The 25382-nt window shown below is 41.6% G+C and overlaps 1 protein-coding gene across 7 annotated transcripts in view; it reads left to right on the top strand.

The window, feature by feature from the left end:
• The window catches only part of TLN2 (talin 2), a 447276-nt gene that overhangs the window by 232252 nt on the left and 189642 nt on the right, over positions 1-25382 (top strand). For 6 of the 7 annotated variants that reach the window (XM_043555274.1, XM_043555273.1, XM_043555271.1 and 3 more), the window contains 6 exons: positions 6440-6611; positions 8724-8821; positions 10271-10400; positions 11463-11615; positions 13333-13475; positions 14956-15083. In XM_043555274.1, the coding sequence (XP_043411209.1) occupies positions 6476-6611; positions 8724-8821; positions 10271-10400; positions 11463-11615; positions 13333-13475; positions 14956-15083 (788 nt within the window). In that variant the 5' untranslated portion in view covers positions 6440-6475. Of the gene's footprint in view, positions 1-3008; positions 3097-6439; positions 6612-8723; positions 8822-10270; positions 10401-11462; positions 11616-13332; positions 13476-14955; positions 15084-25382 lie in introns of all 7 variants that reach the window. The other variant, XM_043555270.1, reaches the window with a different exon arrangement.

Genomic DNA, 25382 nt, shown 5'->3' with positions numbered 1-25382 from the left:
CCAGGTTATTAAGGAAGGCCTCTGGCTCCCTGGTAAAGCTGACTGTGAGACCAACATGGGACACTCTGCCTTTTCTCCTCCTCACCCATCCCTGGATGAAAACCAGCTGGCTCCCAGTGAACAGTGGATTTGACTCACCCTTCTAGATGGTGACACATAGGCACCTAGATGTGCCTGGTGGGCTCAGTATCCTGTACTGCAAGTTGTGAATGTTTGAGCTGAGCACAGATAGAGGGCACAAGAAAGCAAGATAGAGGGCGAGACCCTGGTTTTTGCTTTTGAGGCACCTCTTGGGAACTGTGACCCCATCAAGTGGAGGGTTTTTACTTGTCAGCTGAGCTGTTCCCCTTCCTTCCTTGGGGAAGATCGGTTAAAGAATGGAGAGAAGGGAATATCCTTCCTGGGTGTATCAAGAGAGCAGATTTGCTCACTGGAGATTGAGGTGAATGATAGCCCCACATTTTATGCTGACTTTTGGTTATGCAATGCATGCTGTTATCAGACATGGCTGTATTTTGCTTGCTGGAGGGGAAAGCAGACCTAAAGAAGGGGTTCAGAGACGGCCATCATAATTGGGTACAGTGGTCTTCCAATGGGTCAGAATGGAGTCAGTGGCTGGAGGTGGAGAGAGGAGAGTGATGGTGGCAGTTCTTACTTTATTCAGGATCCAGGCTCCTACTGAGGCATGGTAGCCTGGCCCTGTTGTCCTGTCAGCTGTGTATGACACTTGTGCTCCATAGAGGAGTGTGCAAAACCCCGTGGCCCCTCTCCTAGGTTGCCCCTGGACAGAACTCATTGACAAGCCCCAGGGCAGGGGTTTGCTTTAATGCCAGCCCTGACCCATACCGTAGGGTGAAGTTTTGCTCCTTTAGGCTCTTGGATTGGGGGAGTCTGACTGACATCCAAGAGAACAGCCTGAGGAGTTCCTTGTTTCACAAGCACACTCAGCTTCCCGGCTCATCCTTGGGTAATTCTGCATGTACAAAAAGCATGTTGAATGGCTTGAATAAAGATGAACACAGGAACTGTACAGTGAACAGGGTTACTAGAAGGGGAGTGCTATCTAGACAGGAATCTTGATTGTCTTTGCTCTCTAACGCCCATGATCATGTCTACTACATAATAGATGTAAAATAAACAATAAATTGAATTGCGCAGCTCAGACAGTGGCTAAATAGAATAAACTGCTTCCAGTGTTTCTCCAACCACTGTGGCTAAGACAAGTAATAAGAAACCCTTATCTGGCACTTTCTTTGTGTCTTTGACATGTGTCCATTTATTCCTGTAGCAACCTGCAGGTTATTGTCCCCCATTTTATGGAAGAAATGGAAGCAGACCGCAGTGAAGTAACCAGCTCAGGGTCATGAACTGGGAAGGTTGGAGCACCTCACAGCCTCACTTGACAGAGCGGAGATCCCTGAGGGGTGGGTGCTCATCTTGAGCAATGGTGGACATTTCTTGGCTGGGCTGGGCTTGTTTACTTGAGGGTGGACTGGCCTGAGCCTGGCAGTCTGCACCGCCGCCACCTTTCTGGGCTGTTTACAACTCCCTGGGACCAGTGTTTACTTTAAAAGGAGAGTGTCAGAGTCTCACCCCTGGTTCCATTGGCTCATCGGCCACAATGGATGGCACAGGAAGGTTTTGTGTTGGCCCCAGGTGACCTTCACACATAAATCAGGGCAAAAAATGGTCAGAATGAGAAGAAATTATGGAAAGGAAAATAACCTATGTTCTATGAATTCTATACCCTGTCCTTTAGCAAGAAACCAAAACTACAACAAAAAAACTACTTAAGATCAAGCAAGATAGGATACATTCAAATTGGGGTAAAAGAAAAAGATAGCATAAAATAGAGATAGAGGTTAGACTATAACACAGTTAGCTCTGAACCTTCTTTGCAGCCAAACCCAAAAAGGAAACCTGGTCTGCTGTCTCAGGCTCCCTGCCGGGAGAGGCAGGAATTAGCCAGAGGGGTTAGGATACAGGGGAGTGGAGGTGAGAGTCAGCTGCAGGCCACATGGCTGCTGTGCTGCCCTGAGAACATCTCACTGGAGAACGAGCATTCGTCTTGATCATGGCATCTTGTCTGAGCTACGAGATTTTCTCAGGGCTTGAAGGGATACATAGTAAGACTTCGCCTAAGTGTTGAAAACACATACTCATATGTACTTGACGTCTAGGTTCTTACATGCTTTGATCTGATGATCTTTTGCCATAGGTCAGGACCCTTAATGTCACAACGTGTCTGTTTTGCAAGCATCTCACTGTGTCATGGGTGGAACTAGAAACGGCTCGGTGCCATGTGCCCTGGGAGTGGTGATTAAATGACCGTGTACTTTGGTTGCAGAACTCCTTGAGATTTGCCTGTGTGGATGATATTGCATGATAAAAAAAAAATATCCAACCTTATAGTTTATAAGGCATTTTTATATACAGAATTTGCATGTTTATGACGTTGCCATGAAGGAAATCATGGGTCTTGTTTCATGCTTCATGTTGGGAACACTAAGTCATAATAAAACCGAGAGCCAGGAGTAAGAAGAAACTGGGGCCTTTGAGTTTTGACCACTGAGCAATGCTCTGAGAGTGACTGGTTTTCGTTTTTTGGTTTTGCTGTGTAATGTGTACCCATGTTGAAACATTGAAAGTGGTAGAAAAGTTGAGAACGCGAATCCCGTAATGAATCTCTGGTGTCCCTCATGGTGTTGAAAGTCTACCTTGAACTAAGGATAGTTGTCTCCAATCTGTGGCTTCATTTTTGAGATATTAGGATGAGAAGATCCGGGGATCCTGTGGGAATAGTTGGCCAAGCATCCAGTGTCGCTGGGAAACTCCTTTCTTGGGAGCCACTTGCCCACTGCTTTCCAAAGAGCAGAAAGAGGAAAACTAACAGGCCCAAAGGTCCCAGGTATTGTCAGACCTGGGAGTGAACCTGGAGCCCAGACTCCCTCCTAGTCCAACACCCTGCCCTTGAACCAAGACTTGGCTCCACCTCTCCTCTCTTGCAGGTCCAGAATGGAGATCATGCACACTGAAGCACCTGCCTCCAGGAAGGGCACTTAGGTGTCTTGAGACTGCCCCTCAGGCCATCATCAGGTGGAAACCATGTTTGTACAGATGCTACGTAGATACGGACTTCCTTGGTGGCAATTACATGATACGTATTTCCTGGATAAATAAGCCTGAAGGGCATAAATGAGAACCACTGCCTGTTCCTCCACCCCTTCCAGTAGACAGCCCTAAGAGATGAGGAGACAAGTCTGCACTTGCTGTGCCAGCCCCTCTCCCCTTCTCCTTCAAACCTGCTGTTCTAGCTTCACCTCTCTGCTAATCTCTTCTTACCTCAGTTGTCAGACACCTGCCGGCCAGATTCAGTTGTATCCTCATCCTCCCTCAACTGTGATCTGCCCTTAGCACAGGTGCTCTCTCCCTCCTGCTTGGCGCACTTTCTTCTGGGCCCACCCTTTCCTGGTTCTCCTCCCTCACCCACCACTGGGCCCCCTTGCTGGTCCCTTCTTGGCCTAATTTTAGAACCTGGCTCCAGGACACAGTCTTCAGGTCTCTCTCTTGCTCACTTCCCTAGGTGATCTTTCTCGTTCCGAGCATTTAAATATGATAAGCTCCACTTCCCCCTACCATTATGTGTCCTGCTTTGTATTTGACCCTGTTCCACCTCTCTACCGAATATATCCTGAAAAAACTCATTATGGATTTTTCACCCAAACCTGTGCCTCCAGCAGCTTCCCCCAATCTCAGTCAGTGGCTTTTTCATTTTTGCATGTATTTTGGATAGAGATTTTCCCTCACTGCTGTATACATTCTGCTTCTCTCCTCCTGCTTCCAAATCTCTGGGCTGCTCTCCTGTGTTCCTTGTTGACCCACAGCCCTAGGTTCTATCCAGCAGGCTTCTTGCTGCTGTCTGCTTCCTGCTTCTCCATCTGCCCCTTTCTCCTCGCTCCCCTATGTATCTTCTGTTTCCTTCTGAGTGCCAGTGTTTATTCTCTTGCTGTTCTGTTCTTCTTTCAGCCCCATGTCATGGCTCTGTATTTTCCTTTGATTGAATCCCTCCTGGCTTGGCTAGAAAGACCATTAATTTGCTCTGCAGAAAGCCCAATTATGAGCCTGGGAAGAGCAGCCTTCATGCAGGGACACTTCCAATACTTGCTATTCCCAGAGAATGGAAGCGATTAACCATCCCATCCTCCCTGGTACATTTCATAAATGGCACCCATGACAGCAAGGACCCCCATAGCCTTTACCACTGACTGTTACCACCAGCCATGCTCAGGGATCTCAGCGGTTCGGGAAACCTCACAATTGTTACCAGCCCCAGGGGGAAAACTGTTCATGCAGTGATCTCTACATTGCCGTAAATTTGTCAATTTAGGTCTAGAGTTTAAATTTTATTTTCCCAAATTGGGGAGTTGTTTAGACAAATATGCCTATAAAAACAGAGTTGGATCTATCCTTTTATATATGGCATGATATTGTAAAGTCCTTGATACTGTAGGTGGAAAATCACTGAATATTTTGAACTTGAACTCTTCTGCCATGTTAGCGATGTAGCCACTGCCCGGGCTGTAGTAAATTGATTCATTTGGGGAGGATTCCCAGTGAACACTGCTGTTGTTGATTGAGAACTGTGTCTTGACATTCTTCAAGAAATATTTTTACAGACAGTTCATTCAGAACATAAGTACATGTGAAAATGACTTTATAGTTGGATGGCCTAAATGGTTGGTTCATGCAACGATTCATGCGGCTTTAGGAATACCCTGTCCATGAACACCAGAACATCTGTTTAAAAATGTCCTGTGTCCAGTTGACCCAGGTACCTGTTGTTAGGAAGCTGGCAATCAATCAAGCATGCTAGGAAGTGATGCCCTAGAGGCACCCACTCCCTGGGCCTGGTCAGCCTGTTTCTCTTTCTGTGTGTCAACTACCTCATTGCTTCTTAGCGTTTGCGTTCTTAAGTGGAAAGAGGGCATAAAGGCAGTGGGGGTTCAGGTTCACTACCTGTAGGTTCTCTAAGAAAAGGTAGGAAAGGATGAGAACTTGAAATTGCTGTGGATTTATGTTCTGTATCCGGTGCTAGGATTCTAACTACTAACTCTGAAGTGCGTTATTTTGTCGGCCAGGATGACAGCCAAGTAAGTCTGTGTCAGTGTTTCAGGTGCAGAATAGAATCCTCCCTCTTGTGCCTGAGGAAGGTACATTTGATTCAGGCTGGCTTGGGTTGAGGGTAAGTTTCTGGCCACAGAATAGAGCACATTGTCAAAATAAGCCATAAGCCACCACAAGAGGAACTAAATTGTTGGACTTAGGTTTAAAAAAGAAATTACTGGGGCGCCTGGGTGGCGCAGTCGGTTAAGCGTCCGACTTCAGCCAGGTCACGATCTCGCGGTCCGTGAGTTCGAGCCCCGCGTCGGGCTCTGGGCTGATGGCTCGGAGCCTGGAGCCTGCTTCCGATTCTGTGTCTCCCTCTCTCTCTCTGCCCCTCCCCCGTTCATGCTCTGTCTCTCTCTGTCCCAAAAATAAATAAACGTTGAAAAAAATAAATAAATAAATAAATAAATAAATAAATAAATAAAAAAGAAATTACTTATGAAATAAAACCTAGGCTAAACCTGTATGCTTTCGAAAACCATAAAACTGGACAAGAAGCGAAATATCCCGATAGTTTCTCTGAACAAAATAACAACTGAAGTGGCATTTTCTTCCCTTAGAGACCCCAGAAGAGTATGTATATAGCACACTGGCTGTTTCAAATCAACCACTCTGGCCTCATTACTGATTGTGGCTGGGCATTGGGCTCCCATTGAGAACTCTTGGGGGTTTGGTTCTTTTATGAGTTAGGCAGGGCTGTTAACATTGTGGCTTCTTTACTTGTGGGGAAATTAAAGTAGAGTGGCCAAAGGGCCTTGCTTGCATTTACACAGGATGCTGGTATTGGAGTTGGGCCTAGACACCAAGTCTTCTGGTACATGGTGTCGTGGAAATTTTTTGCCCTGAGGAGCACCCAGGAGAGCATTGGTATTTGTTCTCTCTCCCCAGGAGCTGTGGGGAGAGAGCTGGGGCACTGAGGCTGCTAACAGAAGCATCTTCAGGAGATAGCTGTGGGTGCCCAAGGCTCTCTGCTTCTCACACTGAAGACTCCCTGTTGGAAACTCCAAGTAGGGAGCATCATTGAGAAGGAGCCTTGGTGAAAATCCACGGATCCTCTTCCCTAGAGCCTCCACTTGCCACTCTCTGATAACGATAACCCTGGAACTACAAGCTGTTGTCTTATTTAGAAATTTTCAAAATCTTTTGTGTTTTTATCCAAAGCGTTCTCTTTAATTGCTGTTTTATTCCTGCAATTATTTAAAACTGATCTAGAGTCTAGCAGTTTTTTCAAGATGATTATGACCATCAGGGTTTGTCTCTCTGTGTTTTCCAGACATTCTAAGTGAGAATCTTCACATCATCTAGGAAAATGGTGGCCCTGTCCTTAAAGATTTGTGTCCGCCACTGCAATGTGGTAAAGACCATGCAGTTTGAACCATCTACAGCCGTGTACGATGCATGTCGAGTCATTCGGGAACGGGTACCTGAGGCGCAAACTGGCCAAGGTAAGCCATTGGTTATTCACCAGCTTCCTGAAATGTGTTTGTATGTTCTTTACTTAGTGGCTAAAGAAACAGATGCTCTGAGTGATACCCAAACCACCTAGTCTGTATGCTTCAAATGAAGTGTCTTCTTAGCCTAGACACTACTTGCCTCCCAACTGAGTTTTGTGATGACAGTGGCCAAAACTGCCATTGAATTGTCATTGTCACGCCCATCATCATGACCCTTCCATACATGAGCATCGCTTTCTCTGGTTTACAAGTCACCTTTTGATACTTGATCTCATTTACCCCACAAAGTACAAATGTACCTCTTCCAGCGGTTACTGCATATGTATAACCGGAGCCCTCTTTTCCTGGAGGAGGCTGGAAGTGCCATCAGAACACACAACAAGCCTTACATTTCAAGTACTTTGAAGGGGCTCTGTAAACTTTATCTCCAACATTAAAGGGAGTGGGGAGCCTCTATGAATGTGTGTTTTGTTTCCTGTTAGTTTGAACTGCTAACCACTATTAATCCAAGTTTAAACAACAGCCATTCATACGGTTTTTATTTTCCATTTCCCTTTCTCTACTCTCTAGATTTCCTTCCTTTATTTTTGTTTGATTGGCATTTGGGAAATTGGGATTATTCCCAAGTTAATAAGCCTTTACTGTGAAAACAGGATAAAACTTAAAAATTAGAAACATGAGGGGCGCCTGGGTGTCTTAGTCAGTTAAGCATCTGACTCTTGATTTCCACTCAGGTCATGATCTCACAGTTTGTGAGTTCAAGCCCTGTGTCGGGCTCTGCACTGACAGTGAAGAGCCTGCTTGGGATCCTCTCTCTATCTCTTTGCCTTTCTGTCTCACATGCACAAAATAAGTAATACATAAACAAACTTTAAAAATTTATTAAAAAATTAGAAGCATGAAAATCAAATATTCAAAGATGATTAAATGTAGGCATTGATTTTCTCAAAAAGATGTCCTAAAACTGCCAAACTTTTGGTCCAAAAGCATTATTTATATTACTTAAAACACTGTTATTTCTAGATTGCCCAAAAATAAAAATACCCCATCCCCAAACTTACTCCAAATTTTGGTTGTCCAATCATTTCTCGTGTCTTTTCTTTTACTCTTTTTCTCCCAGATTAAAAAAAATTTCTTTGGACTGGATTGCTGTTTAGCTCTGGTGAAAATGAAGCCCTATATAGATCTTGGAGTTGTCTTTCTAAGAAACATTAGGATCTAGGACCCTCATTTGGGTCTCTGAGGTTACCTTGAATTACATTCCAGAAAACAGAAGTCTTTATTACACTTATTTATTTTTAAAGATCTATGTGTGTGTGTGTGTGTGTGTGTGTGTGTGTGTGTGTGTGTGTGTAATCTCTGTACCCAAAGTGGGCCTCGCACTCCTGACACGGAGATCAAGATTTGCATGCTCTCCTAACTGAGCCAGCGAGGTGCCCCAAGACAGAAGTCTTTAGACAGGAAATGATACTGCTTTCCTCCTGTCGCCACGTTCTTATACTTCCTGATCATCTTATGGGATTTCTGTGGAGAACACAGAGCTATTTTCCAACTGTATTCGTAATTTAGTGGCATGGGGAGCAGAGTCTTCCTCTCACTGGCCACTCTTGCTTGACTTTTATAATGCTTTGTTGGGGTGATGGAGGGATTATTTGAAGTATAAAGGCTCTATTGGCCTCTCTCTGCCTCAGTGGCCTTGGGCTTAAGTGATCACTTCCTTAGTTTCTCCATGGCTATCTTGTCATTCTTCATTGGTTCTCTGCCTGGTTTTTATATAGCAAGTGATAGGGAACAAAGCCCAGTGCATAAAATAGAAATCTGGACTGCTCTGTTCTTGATGTTTGCCTAAACTGTAGACATTGCTGCTGCCCACTCTTTTTAAAAAACATGAACCTTCTCTGTGGGTGTTGATTTTACAGCTCACGTCTCATTCTTCCTCATCTGCTTTAGCCCATTGGCTTGCTCGCATTGTCAAAACGAAACCTGTCTGGTAAAAGGAGGGTACCCACATCCTGCCAAATCAGCAGACTCCGGGCTTGGAAGTCCATGATGGTTACATTGTCATTCTGTCTTTTATTTTTCTCTCTTCTCCTTATCTTCCAGCTTCTGATTATGGGCTGTTTCTCTCAGATGAAGACCCCAGGAAAGGAATTTGGCTGGAAGCAGGCAGAACACTGGATTACTACATGTTGCGAAATGGGGTATGCTGGAGATGTCATGTTTTTTTGTGTGTGTTTTTGGTCACTTTGTCTCGGCTTTCCATAGAAGCCAACATATTAGTATGCCTCAAAGCAAAAGGGAGACCCAGCAATCTGTTTTGCTTCAAGGGCAACTTATTCATTGTTTTGATGTAACGTACTCTGTAAGGGTTGTACAGGTAGTGATAGAAAATATCAGCAGTCCAGATTCTTGAAACTCCACAGAGTAATTAAAGCAGCTTGGGGTTAGTGCTTACAGCGGTTGGTACATGCCATGGTTGGACTTGGTAGTTACCAAATAAGACACAGCATCTTTCTGTATAGGAAGTATCCCAGTGACTGATGATAAAAGGTAAGGGTAAATTAGTGGTGAAAAAAAAAAAATTCTAAAGGTAGTCAAATATTGAATATTATTCAGAATTCTGTTTTTTTTAAGAAAATTCATATTAGAGGTAAGCTTAATAACAATCAGTAACAGTAACAAAAAATGATTTTGTTGGGAAGTACAGAGAGGTAATGAGTAAAAAGTGTTGTATAGTCTGCTCAGTTTAACGTCTGAGAGAATGGGTTTTAGCGTATGGAATGCAGATATCAGACTGTTGAGTATTCCATAAAGTACCAAGTAATTTTCCGTTGCATAATTCTATCGTTAAGAAATAAAGTTAAGGGGCGCCTGGGTGGCTCAGTCGGTTAAGCGTCCGACTTCAGCTCAGGTCACGATCTCGCCGTCCACGAGTTCGAGCCCCGTGTCAGGCTCTGGGCTGATGGCTCAGAGCCTGGAGCTTGCTTCCGATTCTGTGTCTCCCTCTCTCTCTGCCCCTCCCCCGTTCATGCTGTGTCTCTCTCTGTCTCAAAAATAAATAAACGTTAAAAAAAAATTAAAAAAAAAAAAGAAATAAAGTTAAAAAAAGGTCTCTCATTTAAAAGTGACTTCCAGGCCCACTACCCCTGTTTGATCTTGGCATTATGGTGCAAATCACTTCTCTGGGGTCTGATGCCACCACTGTAAAGAAACATGGGGACATTATTTATTCCTTCGTGACATATGTATTAGAAACTGCCTGTAACTGTAAGATAATTGGAGAAGCACACCACTGTCTTTTTCAATGACAAGTAGGAATTTGCCTCTGCTAATTCTCTTCAAAGCAGATCATCCACAGTCTTTCAGGGAGACATCAGCTACTTTAAATTAACAGAGGTTAGTTTTCAAGAACCGTAAGCTAGAAAAAGTACTTCTCCGGGCACAGTTTCACTGTCAGATTTTTAAGAAACCTTTATGGAAGCAGTTAATTGTTAGCATGGGAGTTTCTGTATTAGTGGCAAAAATCTCATGAAAACTTAGCAGGAGGAAATCAGAGTGCTAGGAAAAATTAAATTTTTTTACAGAAGAGGGTCCAAGTTGATGACCTAATTTCCCATGTAGTGTGAAAAGCTGGTGTGGTTCTGCCCTAGGATATTTTGGAATATAAAAAGAAACAGAGACCTCAGAAAATCCGGATGCTGGATGGATCCGTGAAAACGGTGATGGTGGATGACTCTAAGACCGTTGGGGAGCTCCTGGTTACCATTTGCAGCAGGATCGGCGAGTATTGGCGTGCCTGGGTTCCAGTTTTTGTTTGGCCATTAATTACATGCCTGTTCCTTTTTGGTGTCTTACCCACTGATTTCCTCCCATTCCTGAGACACTGTTCTCTAAATATGTAAACCCACTAACTGTTATTGTAAACACGTGAACGTCTCACTGAGTCAAAACTGAGAGATTTTATTTCCCTTTCAAAAACAAAAGGAACTTTTTTTTTTTTTGAGCAGAAATATATCCCTTTATTATCTCTCAGTATCTTTTTTTAAGATAAAGTTTACTGTCAAGTTGGCTAACATACAGTGCACACCGTGTGCTCTTGGGTTTTGGGAGTAGATTCCCGTGATTCATCGCTTACATACAACACCCAGTGCTCATCCCAACAAGTGCCCCCTCGGTGCCTGTCACCCATTTTCCCCTCCCTCACCCCCTCCCATCAACCCTCAGTTTGTTCTCTGTATTTAAGAGTCTCTCAAGGTTTGCCTCCCTCCCTCTCTGTAACTATTCAAAAGGAAACTTTTAATTGAAGATAGTATGTTTTAAATCCTGTAATTTAGTTTCCTGCCCATGGCTGAGCTTCTGTATAAGCATTACTGACATGCAGTATTTCCTTGAAGACTGATAGGGACAGCCCATACAATTGATTGCTACACAACTTTTCTTCTTGTAGCTTCTCTTAATTCCCTCAGAGAACAAGTGTGTCTGCTTTTTGCATGAAGCCCTTCCGATGTTTGGAGAAAGTAGACTGGCCTGTCTTAGTCTTCTCTCCATGCAAAGGAAGACGTGCTCTTTCAGCCACTGCTTGGTTGACATTGCCTTGCCTTGTTCTGCATGATCTCTACTCCATACTTGTTTGTCGAAAACTAGGAGAATCGAATGTGACCTTTTAAACATGGCTTCATTAGCTGAAAAGCCACCCTTTTGGCCAGTTTCTCGATGTGTGCTCCATGGGTGGCTCCCTGATCCTTTGCTACAAGGGGCGGCTCTGAGTACCACAGGGTGCCGGTCTGGAAGGAGTGACAGGTTCATAATCCCTGGTAATTGTAACCTCATTTCTATTTTTAGGAATAACGAACTATGAAGAATATTCTTTAATCCAAGAAACGATTGAGGAAAAGAAAGAGGAAGGGACGGGTACGCTAAAAAAAGACAGGACACTGTTGCGAGACGAGAGGAAGATGGAGAAGCTGAAGGCAAAACTCCACACGGATGATGACTGTGAGTGTCTAGAAGGAAATGTGGGCCAGGCGCACGAAGGGCCTCACCTACCTCCCTTCACCGGTGGGACCCAGGGCAGGAGTTTTCTGTTGATTCATTCCCTCTATAAATATCTTGGTCTGTGGCACTAAAATACCTTAAAAAAGGGGAAAAAATGACTCTGGTGCCATTTCACATCTAAAAAAGTAATCTCATAAACAAATTATATTCACACTGTTTTCTAAAGAAGCTTACTATTTGTTTGAACTGGGGTCCAAACAAGGTTGGATGATGTGACACCTCTTTTAGTCTCCAACTTTGCCTCCACCTCTCTCTCTCTCTTTTTTTTTTTCCTTTCAGTTTCTGGAAAGAAAAAAAAACAGATAGTTATTTGTATAGAGTTTTCTACAATCTGGATTTTATTGGTTGTGGTATCAGCTAACATGTACTTCTGTGTCTTGTAACCCCTGGGATCTGGAGACTTGATCAGATTCGTGTGTGTGTGTGTGTGTGTGTATGTGTGTATGTGTATGTGTGTATACATTTAAAGTAAAGACTCCTTCTGTGGTGTAGTGTACGTCCAGCAGAGGGTTGTATCTGGTTTTTGTCCTTTTTTGTGATGTTAATAGCCATCGGTGACCATTGCTGACATCCATTATTTCTTAGAGGTTACAAAATGGTAATTATATCATAGGAAAGTTGTCCTCTGTGGCCACACAGTTAATATTTGGAAAAGCCAATATGTACACCCCCTGTGTCCCGAAAGCCTATGCTACGTGCACCTGGTTGCAGGACATTCCCCACCCCACCGAGGATCATGCACAGTTCATGTAGACCTTTCCAGGCTCCTCCTTTCATTGTCCTTGCTGCTGCATTGGGAAGATGACATCGTTGTCATTACGTTTATTGATCTTCAGTGGGGCTTTCATTTCCTCTGACCCTTTCTCCATTCTTTTTTTTTTTTTCACCTCATTTGATTTCCAGTTGCATATTTCTTTCCAAGTGAGATGATGGTAGACAAATCTTGAGGATTTTTATAATGTGCATGATACTCTCTCAGGTTCTACAGGAGATGAGATCACTCCCGCACATTCCCTGTGCTGAAGTTGGTTGTAACCCAGTGAGGCTTGTAATGCTTTCTTATTCACAAGTTGTGTGCTAAGCCCAGGGAGGCTTTTGGGAGTGAGAGCTGTAGAAAATATAGAGGGGTGATCCATTCCTGTGCACCCAGATAACAAGTGAGCATTTTCTGGGATGAGATTCAAGCTGGGCCGCAGGCAGGGTTCTACCAACCCTGATCCCTCAGTGTCCTGCCCTTCCCTCCCCCTTCCCTCCCCATGACTTTTATTTTCCTCCTCTTTTCTGCTTAAGGGTGGAGGTAACTCCTGATACTCAGTTTATAAATTATTTCACATAATGAGACTGAAGTATCCAGTATTGACTTAAAGGAAAATGCTAACTTGGCTGTCTTGGCATAAAGCATTGATTTTCTTATGACTGTGGGGCTTTAACGAACTTGAGGAATGGCCGGGAATTGGCTCTCCTTTGGTGTTTGGTGCGTCACATGGTACATGATGGCGTATGTGAAATTATTTTGCAAAGTTAAAAAGCACAGCTCTAATAGAAGTACTTATAACTGAATATCGGTGTTCCAGAAATCCGCTTCTCTTTTGATAAATCCCTTCAAACTAAGAGGAAGAATAAACCCAGTTCTTAGATCTGTCTTGTTGTGTTGCAGTAAATTGGCTGGATCACAGCCGAACATTCAGAGAACAAGGGGTAGATGAACATGAAACGTTGCTGCTTAGAAGGAAGTTCTTCTACTCCGATCAGAATGTGGACTCGAGAGACCCTGTGCAGCTGAACTTGCTTTATGTTCAGGTACAGCATTTAATACTCACTGAAGGTGGGGAGACTTCAAGAAGCTACTGGCTTGTGGTGAAGAGACACTCAGCTGTGGCCTCCATGGTGTTTGTGGCACGTGGTTTCCATTGGGCACTGTTGAGGGATTCCTCACATGTTTGGTTGTGGTGCCTTTCTTTGGCATCTCAGATTGGGACCCGGTGGCTGGTACTATCTCTCTGTCTCTTTTCCTGACTTTGAGGCACTTAACTTGCTCACTATTGAACTAGAGCTTTCTTTGCTAGTGTCTTGAAATACATGTGAATGTTGGCCAAAAAAATCCATATTTCTCATTATTGAAAGATACTCTCTTCATAACCTTTTATGTCTTTACTGTTAACCTATTGTCGAAACTCAGACAAGTCATTGAACTTTTCAGAGCTCGCACTTTGCTAACATGGAAGACGTTGGCTTCACACCAGATGGTCTCCGGTCTTTCTTTGGCTCAAGGAAAAACCTCCCTCTTTCTTCTTAGATTCTTTCCTTCCCTCCTTCCCTTTCCTCTCCTTCCATTTATCTACTTATCTGCCCTTAGAAATAATGCAGGGATCAGCAAAATGCCGCCATAGCATTGGCTATGTTTGTAAATAAAGTTTTATTGGAATACAGCTCATTTGTTTGTGTTACACAGTGGTGAACCCCTTTAGTATCTCGTCACTTTTACATATTTTCTGCAGCTATTCTCATGTTTCAGTGGCAGAATTCAATAGTTGTTACAGAGACCACATGACCTGCAAGGTCTAATATGTTTACTGTGTGGCCTTTTGACGGGAAAAGTTTGCTGACCCTTGAGTTGGTGGGTGCAGGAATGGCATGGAGGGAGGAGGGCTGGGAGGCTAGAAAGAAAGAAGATGGCAAGACAATAGAAAATGCTTGTTGGTTAAAGGCTCAGAGCCATAGCTTAGAGCACCTGTTGGAGAGTGGTCTGGGGGTCACCTAACTAGAGAAAGAAAAGACAGAAGAATAAATAGCAGTGATGGGTCAGGAACCGGGAGAAAGACTTCAGACATAGTAAGTTCCTGATTCTGGGACTGTGCAATTTGCTTATTTCCCTTAAATGTCTGTAGTATTGAGTTACTGTCATTGGAGTTCTCTCTCCCCCTGCCAACAATGTGTATTACATTGGCCTTTTTCTGGGGATGGGAATTGGGTTGATTTTGTCTCTAGTTAATTTTTCTCTTGCCTCTTTATTTTTCATACTCACTTCTGAAGCTTTAGTTTTAATAAACCGCGTACTGCTGATGCATTCTATCTATAGGCAATTTGGGGTAAGGACTTGTTTTCCTTTTGTTTTAATCCTGTTGTGCTAGTCACCTGCAGAGTCCTGATGCGTCCCATTTGGCTGGCACTTTCCCCTTGCTCCACAGGGAGGGTGTGCTCAGATGAAGAATTGTGTCCCTGGAGAGTTTGCCTTGTTCCCCCAAGCTCCTGATGCTTTTCGCTTCCTCTTGTGTTTCAGGCTCGGGATGATATCCTGAATGGCTCCCACCCTGTCTCCTTCGAGAAAGCTTGTGAGTTTGGAGGATTTCAAGCCCAGATACAATTTGGACCTCATGTGGAACATAAACACAAGCCCGGATTCTTAGAGTAAATAACCTTTTGTTTTTTTCTTTTGTTTTTCTTGTTCTCTGCTCTTCTTTTCAGTGTTTTTGAGCCATATACATAAAATACATACCCTAGTTTCAGTCAATTGTGAGGTTGTTAGCTTTCCCTCATTTGTGTATAGGATCAAATCTGTGGTCTTTGGGAAAAGCAGGAGGCCTGGAAATTAAGTGCTGGGATGACTATAGAGGCTACTGCTCCAAGTTGGGGCATGGAGCCTCTATGGATACCATAGAATCTGTAGCGCTCTGCTTAGATATTGTCTAGTCTGTCCTAGGATATCTCGGGAGTTCCCCAGCGAGCTCAGGCCCTCCATCTTCTGAAACCTCTCCCATCAGAACATCCCTTTTTCACACTCGACCAGATTTTGTCCTCTTGAATTTCTTTGCAAGACTCTCCTATATTAGAACAACAGAGCATAAAAGAGCTTCACGTTCTTTATTACAATATGAGGAAATCTCCGTTGCTCTGAAAGTGTGGGATACACATTAAACACTTTGCTCTTCAGGGCTCCTGGGTGGCTCAGTAGGTTGAGCGTCCGACTTTGGCTCAGGTCGTGATCTCATGGTTCGTGGGTTCGAACCCCGTGTCTGGCCCTGTGCTGACAGCTCAGAGCCTGGAGCCTGCTTCAGATTCTATATCTCCCTCTCTGTCTGACCCTCCCCTGCTTACTCCCTCCCTCCCTCCCTCCCTCCCTCCTTCCTTCCTTCCTTCCCTCTCTTTCTCTCACAAAAAAATATAAACAAGCATTTAAAAAAATTTTAAATACTTCACTCTTCCACACATCTGGTCTTTGGCTGTCTTGTATAAAATGATGGGGTGTTTGGGGGGAGGGCTCAGTACTTGGAGATTTAAGAGAAAGCAGATACATTATGGCCCCACAGAACATGGGCCTTAGGGTTGAATTTCCTAGAAATGTCCAACAGGACAGACCCAGCCATACTTAGGCTGCTTTAGTTCGAAGTGATCTTGCCCTGTGTTTTGATCAGCTTCTCCAAGGGTTTTGTGTATTTCTTCCTCTGGTAATATTTCTTTACCTATCCCCGCCCCCCCCCCCCCCCGACCTCTTCTGCTTCCTCTTAGCACAGTTGAAACATTTGGCTGAGCAACCCCTTCCCCAATATCCAGAGTGTCTTGACATCAATATCCTGCTGTCATCTAGAATGCAGCTTGTAGAGGCTTTGGTAGTGGGACCTGAGCTGAATGCCAGCTGGGGGCAGACGTCACTTGTCTGTAGGATATGCCAAAATGAGATGTGTGGAGTAGGGCATCAACTGCATTGTGTTCAAGTACATTGAGGAGAAAGGATAACATAAATGCCAACTTGGCCCTTGATCCCACTTTAACTTTGGTAGGAAGTAGCTGGGACCAGCATATGTCCTAGAGTAAGAAGAAAACCTGACTTCTTTGACAGAGGTGACAGAGGTGCTTGGACAACATAGTGTTTGTGCTAAACTGAGTTGTTATCCAAAACAAAACAAAAGAAAACACCCTCTCCCCTTATGTTAATGAACCCCAAGGAACCTATCCAATGTGCTGCTTTGGCCTACAATATAGGCCTTGAGTGACCTTGAGTCTGAGAATGGCCCTACACATGTCGTGTCACTGACTTTGTTCTGTATTTTCCAAACAAGTCCTATGGCCGAGTGTTCCCAAGGGCCCGTTACTACTCAGTCGGTCTGCTTCCTTCCTGCAGGAACCACGGGAAGTTTTGCCTTTCTATGTTCTGTGACACCCCAGATGCCTTACTTGTGTTGGGATTCCAAATGGTATCGGAGCATTGGTATTGCTCTAACAGTGTCTCCTGCAGTTTGGAGGCCTCTGGAAAACCTCATACTTACACTCCAGTAAAAGATGCCCCTTGTCTTAATCTGTGGTAACGAAGGTTAAGCAATCGTATTCGTCTGTTTCGTTTTTCTGAGATTATAGTAAGAAGCTCATGCCTGTAGTGGTATGTGTATCCTTACTCAGATTCCAAATTAAAACAAGCTTATTATGCCTAGTGGCAATTATTTTTCCTTATGAATTTGATTTACTTTTTAATTAGACCAAATCTAGTCTAGGTAGTGAGGCATTTTCATTTTATGTAGATGTTTAATTGTATACATTATTGCATATACTGTTCAGGTAAAACTTCCTGAGGATATTCGTCTCCTTTTAATTAAAACAAAACAATGGGGTCACATTTCCCTGACTGTGTTGGAAATTCAGAATGTTTTCAGGGATAATAAGTCTGAGCTGTCCCTGGTGACTGGCTGGGCCATTTTTGCCAGCCTTTGTTTTTTCCTACCTGGCTCTCCTATGTACTATGCGCTTGAACGAATTCAGAGTTTAAAAAAAAAAAAAAAAGGTGAAGAGGTTAGACATGTCACAGAGCCAGGTTAAAGGTCCAGCCAGGCCAAAATATCAGCCACATAGCTTCTCAATAAGGTACATTAGCGAGTATATTTCTTTCACTGTTTAAAAAATTTGTACAGCACTTTTGCTCAAAGTCTGCCTACTCTGGACCTTTCTGTGAGGTCTGCCACACCTTTCTTCAGATCCTTTAATGGCTTCTGGACTCAGTACCAGCTTGGTGAAGGTATTTATTTAGAACAACGGAAATCGGAGACTCTGGAAGATTTTCAGTTTTCAGAGATTTAAGGATTATTAAATGGCTCCTGTCTGCTCTGCGTACGGGGGAAATAGATGGAAGAGAGACAGAGACAGAAATAAGACACAGAGCCATGGAGAGCTAGAATCCAGAAAACAGCCAGTTGTCCCAGATCGAGTCTGATGTGCTTTATCTCCATGACCCTTTGCTTCAGGTCCTCTGCAAAGAGCCCCAGAAAGGGATATTTTATCAGAGCGTGAAATAGACCCAGCACAATCCAATAATCATATGCATACTTGATGCTCTTCTGTGGTAAGAAAATGCTTGCAGAGAGCATACCATCTGGTATTCTTTCACTCCATGAGGACTTCATATGTGTGTTCTATTGTGTCAGGTATAGGAGGACTTAGGATGTGTGTTCTATTGTGCTGGGTATAGGGCAGATAGGAAAATATATGCTAATTCCTTGCTGTTTTTGAGGCTATAGTCTCCTTGGCAAATCAACATGAAATTGTTACTATGGAGAGGTGAAACTTGGCTCTGATTTTAACTATGTTTTGAATGCAGTGTGGTCTATTTAGGATTTCAAAAGTTGCAGTGCAGGCTATAGAGACTGCTGTGAATTATTTCAAGAAAGGTGGCAAAGGTATGGTGCCAGAAGCAATGTTGATGAAAGAATTTAGCAGAATAGAAGGCAAATGTAAAGAACAATTAGCTCAAAACAGCAGTAACACCAAAACCAGTGTAATAATGACGAACTGCAGGCCCCTTAAAAACATGGTGGAAAACTCGAAAGAGTGATCAGAGTCAAAGCCTTCTATGGATCTTACTGTTATCAAAGAAGGTAAGATGCACTGATAAACTTTAGACCTTGAATCAAGTGTGTGTGATAAAACTGAGGGCAGTTCCAGGTGACGGGTATAGAGTGTTCACTGTATAATTCTTTCAACATTTTCTGTGTTGGAGATTTTTCATAATAAAACGTTGGGGAAAGATTTACAGCTTCAAAGAATAGGAGTAGATGGCATAATTTCCAAACCAGTGCCAAGGAGGAAGAGCAGAGAGGAGATACAAACAACTTGACCAATGCAAGAGTAGTTGAGCCAGATCGATTATGGAAACACACCCTATGGTATATAAGATGTACAAATTAAGGGAAATACTTCTAAATATTGGACATCCTAGCAAGAAAAAGTAAGTGAAACTATTAATAGAGGCTCTCATATTATATAGCTCTGTACTATTTCTAAAAGACACACATTTTAAGGACAGAGGAAAGTTTAAAGGCATATAGAAAATAATGCCCTAGGAAACTAGTTAAAGCTAGAGAAGCCATATTTAATGTCACACAAAATAGGACTTAAGACCAAAAAAACTGAAGTAGAGACAGAGAAGGCCATTATAAAGATAGAAGGACCAATTCGCCAGGATGATAAGTTGTGAAACCTGTGTGCACCTGACATTAGTTTAAAATAATTAAAGGAAAAAGACAGTATTAGAATTTCAGATACACATTTTTAGTGGAACAATTTAGTGTGCTTTACTCAGAGAGTGAAAAGTAAAACAAGATGAGAATAAAAGATTTTAGTCAAGAGAAAGTAATGAAATAGAAATCATAGAATCAACACAACCCAAAGCTGCTGCTTTGGAAAAATTAATATGTTAATCTCTGGTAAGTTTGATCAAGAAAAAAGAAAAGTAGAAAAAGGCAAAAAAAAAATTATTGGTAATGAAAATGAGGCAGAACTTCAGATAAACTCGTTTTAAAAATCCTAAGAGAATGAAATGAAAGCTTGAAGCCAAAAAACTAAAAAATAAATTGAAAATAGACACAAAAAGGATGCTGAGAAAATCTGAGTAGATCACTAAACTTGAAAGAAATTGCCTTACCCGTTGAAAATAAACCACACAAAACAACAAAATGAAAACTAGGATCGAGGCTATTTTATATTAATTTTGTTTCCCTTCTCTTATGTTCATCTGTTGTGTGTCTTAAAGTCCTCATATGAGTGAAGTCATATGATATTTGTCTTTCTCTGACTAATTTCACTTAGCATAATACCCTCTAGTTCCATCCACGTAGTTGCAAATGGCAAGATTTCAGTCTTTTTGATGGCTGAGTAATACTCCATTGTGTGTGTGTGTGTGTGTGTGTGTGTGTGTGTGTGTGTACATACATACATACATACATACATACATACATATCACATCTTCTTTATCCACTCATCCATCGATGGATGTTTGGGCTCTTTCCATACTTTGGCTATTGTTAATAGTGCTGCTATAAACATTGGGATGCATGTGCCCCTTCAAAACAGCGTATCTGTATCCCTTGGATGAATACCCGGTAGTGCAGTTGCCGGGTTGTAGGGTAGTTCTATTTTTTTTTGAGGAACCTCCATACTTTTTTCCAGAGTGGCTGCACCAGCTTGCATTCCCACCAGCATGCAAAAGAGATCCTCTTTCTCCGCATCCTCGCCAACATCTATTGTTGCCTGAATGGTTAATGTTAGCCATTCTGACAGGTGTTAGGTGGTATCTTATTGTCGTTTTGATTTGTATTTCCCTGATGGTGAGTGATGTGGAGCATTTTTTCGTATGTCAGTTGGCCATCTGGAGGTCTTCTTTGGAGAAGTGTCTATTCATGTCTTTTGCCCATTCCTTCACTGAATTGTTTTTTGGGTGTTGAGTTTGATAAGTTCTTTATAGATTTTGGATACTAACCCTTTATCTGATATGATGTTTGCAAATATCTTCTCCCATTCTGTCAGTTGCCTTTTAGTTTGGCTGATTGTTTCCTTTGCTGTGCAGAAGCTTTTTATTTTGTTGAGGTCCCAGTAGTTCATGTTTGCCTTTGTTTCCCTAGCCTCCGTAGACATGTTGAGTAAGAAGTTGCTGTGGCCAAGATCAAAGAGGTTTTTGCCTGTTTTCTCCTCAAGGATTTTAATGGCTTCCTGTCTTACATTGAGGTCTTTCATCCATTTTGAGTTTATTTTTGTGTATGGTGTAAGAAAGTGGTCCAGGTTCATTCTTCTGCATGTCGCGGCCCAGTTTTCCCAGCACCACTTGCTGAAGAGACTGTCTTCATTCTATTGGATATTCTTTCCTGCTTTGTCAAAGATTAGTTGGCCATATGTTTGTGGGTCCATTTCCGGGTTGTCTATTCTGTTCCACTGATCTAAATGTCTGTTTTTACTCCAGTACCATACTGTCTGGATGAGTACAGCTTTGTAGTACAGCTTGAGGTCCGGGATTGTGATGCCTCCTCTTTGGTTTTCTTTTTCAAGATTACTTTCACTATTCAGGGTCTTTTCTGGTTCCATACAAATTTTAGGATTGTTTGTTCTAGCTCTGTGAAGAATGCTGGTGTTATTTTGTTAGGGATTGTACTGAATATGTAGATTGCTTTGGTTAGTGTAGACATTTTAACTATATTCTTCCTATCCAGGAGCATGGAATCTTTTTCCATTTTTTTGTGTCAATTTCTTTCATAAGGTTTCTATAGTTTTCAGTGTATAGATTTTTCACGTCTTTGGTTAGATTTGTTCATAGGTACTTTATGGTTTTTGGTGCAATTGTAAATGGGATAGATTCCTTTATTTATCTTTCTGTTGCTTAATTGTTGGTGTATAGGAATGTAACCAATTTCTGTGCATTGACTTTATATCCTGCAACTTTGCTGAATTCATGGATCAGTTCTAGCAGTTTGTTGGTGGAATCTTTTGGGTTTTCCATAGAGAGTATCATGTCATCTGCGAAGAGTGAAAGTTTGACCTCCTCCTGGCTGATTTGGATGCCTTTTATTCCTTTGTGTTGTCTGATTACTGAGGCTAAGACTTCCAATATTATGTTGAATAACAGTGGCGAGAGTGGACATCCCTGTCTTGTTCCTGACGGTAGGGGGAAAGCTCTCAGTTTTTCCCCATTGAGGATGATATTAACGTTGGGTGTTTCATATATGGTTTTTATGATCTTGAAGTATGCTCCTTCTATCCCTACTTTCTTGAGGGTTTTTATCAAGCAAGGACACGGTCTTTTGTCAAATGCTTTCTCTGCATCTATTGAGAGGATCATATGATTCTTGTCCTTTCTTTTATTAATGTGATGAATCACACTGATTGTTTTGCGGATATTGAACCAGCCCTGCATCCCAGGTATAAATCCCACTTGGTTGTGGTGAATAATTTTTCTAATGTATTGTTGGATCCGGTTGGCTAATATCTTGTTGAGGATTTTTGCATCCATGTTCATCAGGGAAATTGGTCTATAGTTCTCCTTTTTAGTGGGGTCTCTGGTTTTAGAATCAAGGTAATGCTGGCTTCATAGGAAGAGTTTGGAAGTTTTCCTTCCATTTCTATTTTTTGGAACAGCTTCAAGAGAGTAAGTGTTAACTCTTCCTTACATGTTTAGTAGAAATCGCGTGGGAAGCCATCGGCCCTCTACTCTTGTTTTTTGGAAGAGTTTTGATTACTAATTTGATTTCTTTATTGGCTATGGGTCTGTTCAAATTTTCTTTTTCTTCCTGTTTCAGTTTTGGTAGTGTATATGTTTCTAGGAATTGGTCCATTTCTTCCAGATTGCCCATTTTATTGGCATATAATTGCTCATAATATTCTCTTATTATTATTATTACTGCTGGGTTGGTTGTGATCTCCCCTCTTTTGTTTTTGATTTTATTTATTTGGGTCATTTCTTTTTTCTTTTTGATCAAAGTGGTTAGTGGTTTATCAATTTTGTTAATTCTTTCCAAGAACAAGCTTCTGGTTTCATTGATCTGTTGTAATGTTTTTTTGGTTTCGATAGCATTAATTTCTGCTCTAATCTAGGATCAGGCTATTTTAGGGAACAGAAAGAAAGAAAATTTAAAAAACCTTCTCACCTTAATTTGGAACTAGCAGAATCAAACAGAGTGCAACGTGACATGTATTTTGATGTAACTGCCAGTTATGACTAGTTTCTTGTAGGAATGGAACATTTATTCAGCAATTTATGGCATGCCTTCTAGGCACTGGGGATAGAGCCATGTAAAAAACACAAACATTTCTGCCCTCATGGAACTTACATTCTAGTGCGGAGGGGCAGATAATAAGTAAAATACAAAATAAGAGAAAAAGATGAAAACGCAAGACTAAAAAAATGGAACTATCACTCTGGGCAGGTGATGCAATTATCTGCATATATAATCCACTTGGTCGGCAGAGAAACTTCTTAGAGTTAATATTATCAGGGCTCCTAGAAAAAAGATAAACATATAATGGCTCATCACCACCTAGGTCCAAAACAATAGTATTCATACTCACCTGCAGGGCTGGAAAACATAATACTATTTATTTATACATGGCAAATAGTATTCCCATACATACAAAAAGAAAATGTAATTTTTAAAAGGAGAGACCTTTGGGATGCTTGAGTAGCTTGGTCATTTGAGCGTATGACTCTTGATTTTGGTTTGGGACATGGTCTCACAGTCATGGGATTGAGCCCTGCCTCTGACTCCACAGTGAGTGTGGAGACATCTTGAGGTTCTCTCCCTGCCTCTCCCTCTTCCCCTTTCCCACCTGACCTCTCTCTCTCTCAAAAACAAAAAACAAAAAACAAAAAACAAAAACAACTTTTAGAATAAAAAGTATGATTTACCTATGAATAGAGGTATCTAAAAAGCTCCAAGATCTAACCAATAAAATGATAAAAGTTCATTGAAGAGTTAAGTCAAGATCTGAATAAATGGAGTGGTTTGTTAGATTAATGTACAGGAAAACTAAATGTCATAATAGCAATTCATTTTCATCTATAAAATGCAGTTCAATTTTAATCCAAATCCCACATACCAAGTAATGAGAAAACCTAATTTTAAAATGTATATGAACCTCTTAACCTCTTCCTACCTGTTTTGCCTACCCTCCAACCCCTCCCATCTCTGGTAATCCACAGTCTGTTTCCTGTATCTGTGAGTTTGTCTTGTGTGTGCATTCGTTGTTTAGATTCCATTTGTAAGTGAAATCATATTTGTCTTTCTCTGACTTAGTGATAATATCTTCTAGATCTATCCATGTTGTTGCAAATAGTAAGATTTCATTCTTTTTTGTGTTTGGTTGAATAATATTCCATTGTGTACATATACACCACATCTTCCTGATCCATTCATCCATCGATGGACACTTGGATCACTTCCATATCTTGGCTATTATAAATAATGCTGCAGTGAACATAAGCGTGCCTACATCTCATTGAATTGGTATTTTTGTTTTCTTCCATTAAATACCCAGAAGTGGAATTGTTGAATTGGATTGGTGAAGGAGATTGAGATACAGGCTTTCAGTTATCAAGTAAATAGGTCATGGGATGTAAAACATAGTATAGGAAATATGGTCAATAATATTGTAATAATTTTATATGGTGACAGATGGTCTTACAGTGGGGTTCATTTTGTAATTTGTAAAAATACTGAATCGCTATGATGTACATCTGAAACTAATAGGATATTGTATGTTAATCATATGTGAGTAAAAAAAAAAACTTATAAGATTATATGTATTTGTCAATATAACCATCAAAAAGTAACATGCACCAGTCAAGCCTGAAGAATGACAAAGGCTAATTGAAGGACTCACATAAATACCCAATTTCTTATAAAGCTATAGTAATCAAAATACTCTATTCCTGATGCTGGGTGATAAGAGTTCTACAGGTTGATAAACCTATATTTATTGAAATTAAAATATTGGGCGAAACCTATTACCAAAATAAGAGTGAAGCTCCACAGTGTGGAAGAGGAAATTTGCATATTTGCAAAGCACACTACAAACAACACATTAATATCCAGAAATCATTAAGAAAAGAAAAAACTAAGGAAATGGCCACCCCTGGATAGCAATAGGTACTTGAGAAAAGAGGAAACTCGACTGACTTATAAAGATAGGGAAAAATATTCAGTCTCGTAAGTAAACCAAATGCAAAATCAATAAGGGTATAGCATTTCGTGTCCATTAGATGGGGCACAAATTTAAATGTATGAAAACATCAAAGTGCTTTACAGAGGAAACAAGACATTTCAGAAAATGAACCTGTTGAATTTAAAAATACACACAAAGAGAAACAGAATATGTTGTTTATAGACACAAGGAGGTGAAGAAACATAATCAAATACGCATGGGAACTATAAGGAAGTGAATATAGTTAGAGAAAGAAGGATGGTTTGGGACTTCAGATAAATCTATAATTTCTCTTTAAAAACAGGTAGCAATCAGAAAGCAAATATGACCACATGATTGGTATATTCCCAATGTTTCTGCAATTAACAATTCTTTAAAAAAGAAAAATGCAAATAGTCTGTGAGGTAACAAAAGCTTGGATTCACTGAGGTTGAACATGTAACATCTGGCGAAGGCAAAATTAACAGGCCTTGGAGTTCATACAAGGTTCCACGGTGCTGTGTGCTGCAGGGGGAAATAGCCAGTGGTTGGGCACGGGAAGGTGGGTAACAAGTGAGGACCCCTCTCAGCCCTGAGGACCATAGCCCTTTGTCTTGTGGGCATGTGCCTTGGATGTGTTCTATTGAGAAAACAAAGCAACTCAGGCTCTGAATCTCTGTTGAAGAAATCAGAGTGGACTTGGAAGTTTTTCACCACAAACTCAACATAATTCTCTTGTCAACAAGCAAAGCTTTTGACACAGTAGGAGGCCTTGAGTCA

The sequence above is a fragment of the Prionailurus bengalensis genome, chromosome B3, assembly GCF_016509475.1.
Source record: "Prionailurus bengalensis isolate Pbe53 chromosome B3, Fcat_Pben_1.1_paternal_pri, whole genome shotgun sequence".
NCBI lineage: Eukaryota > Metazoa > Chordata > Mammalia > Carnivora > Felidae > Prionailurus > Prionailurus bengalensis.
Note: the sequence above shows the minus strand (reverse complement) of the source record. Positions and strands in the feature narration are given on the sequence as shown.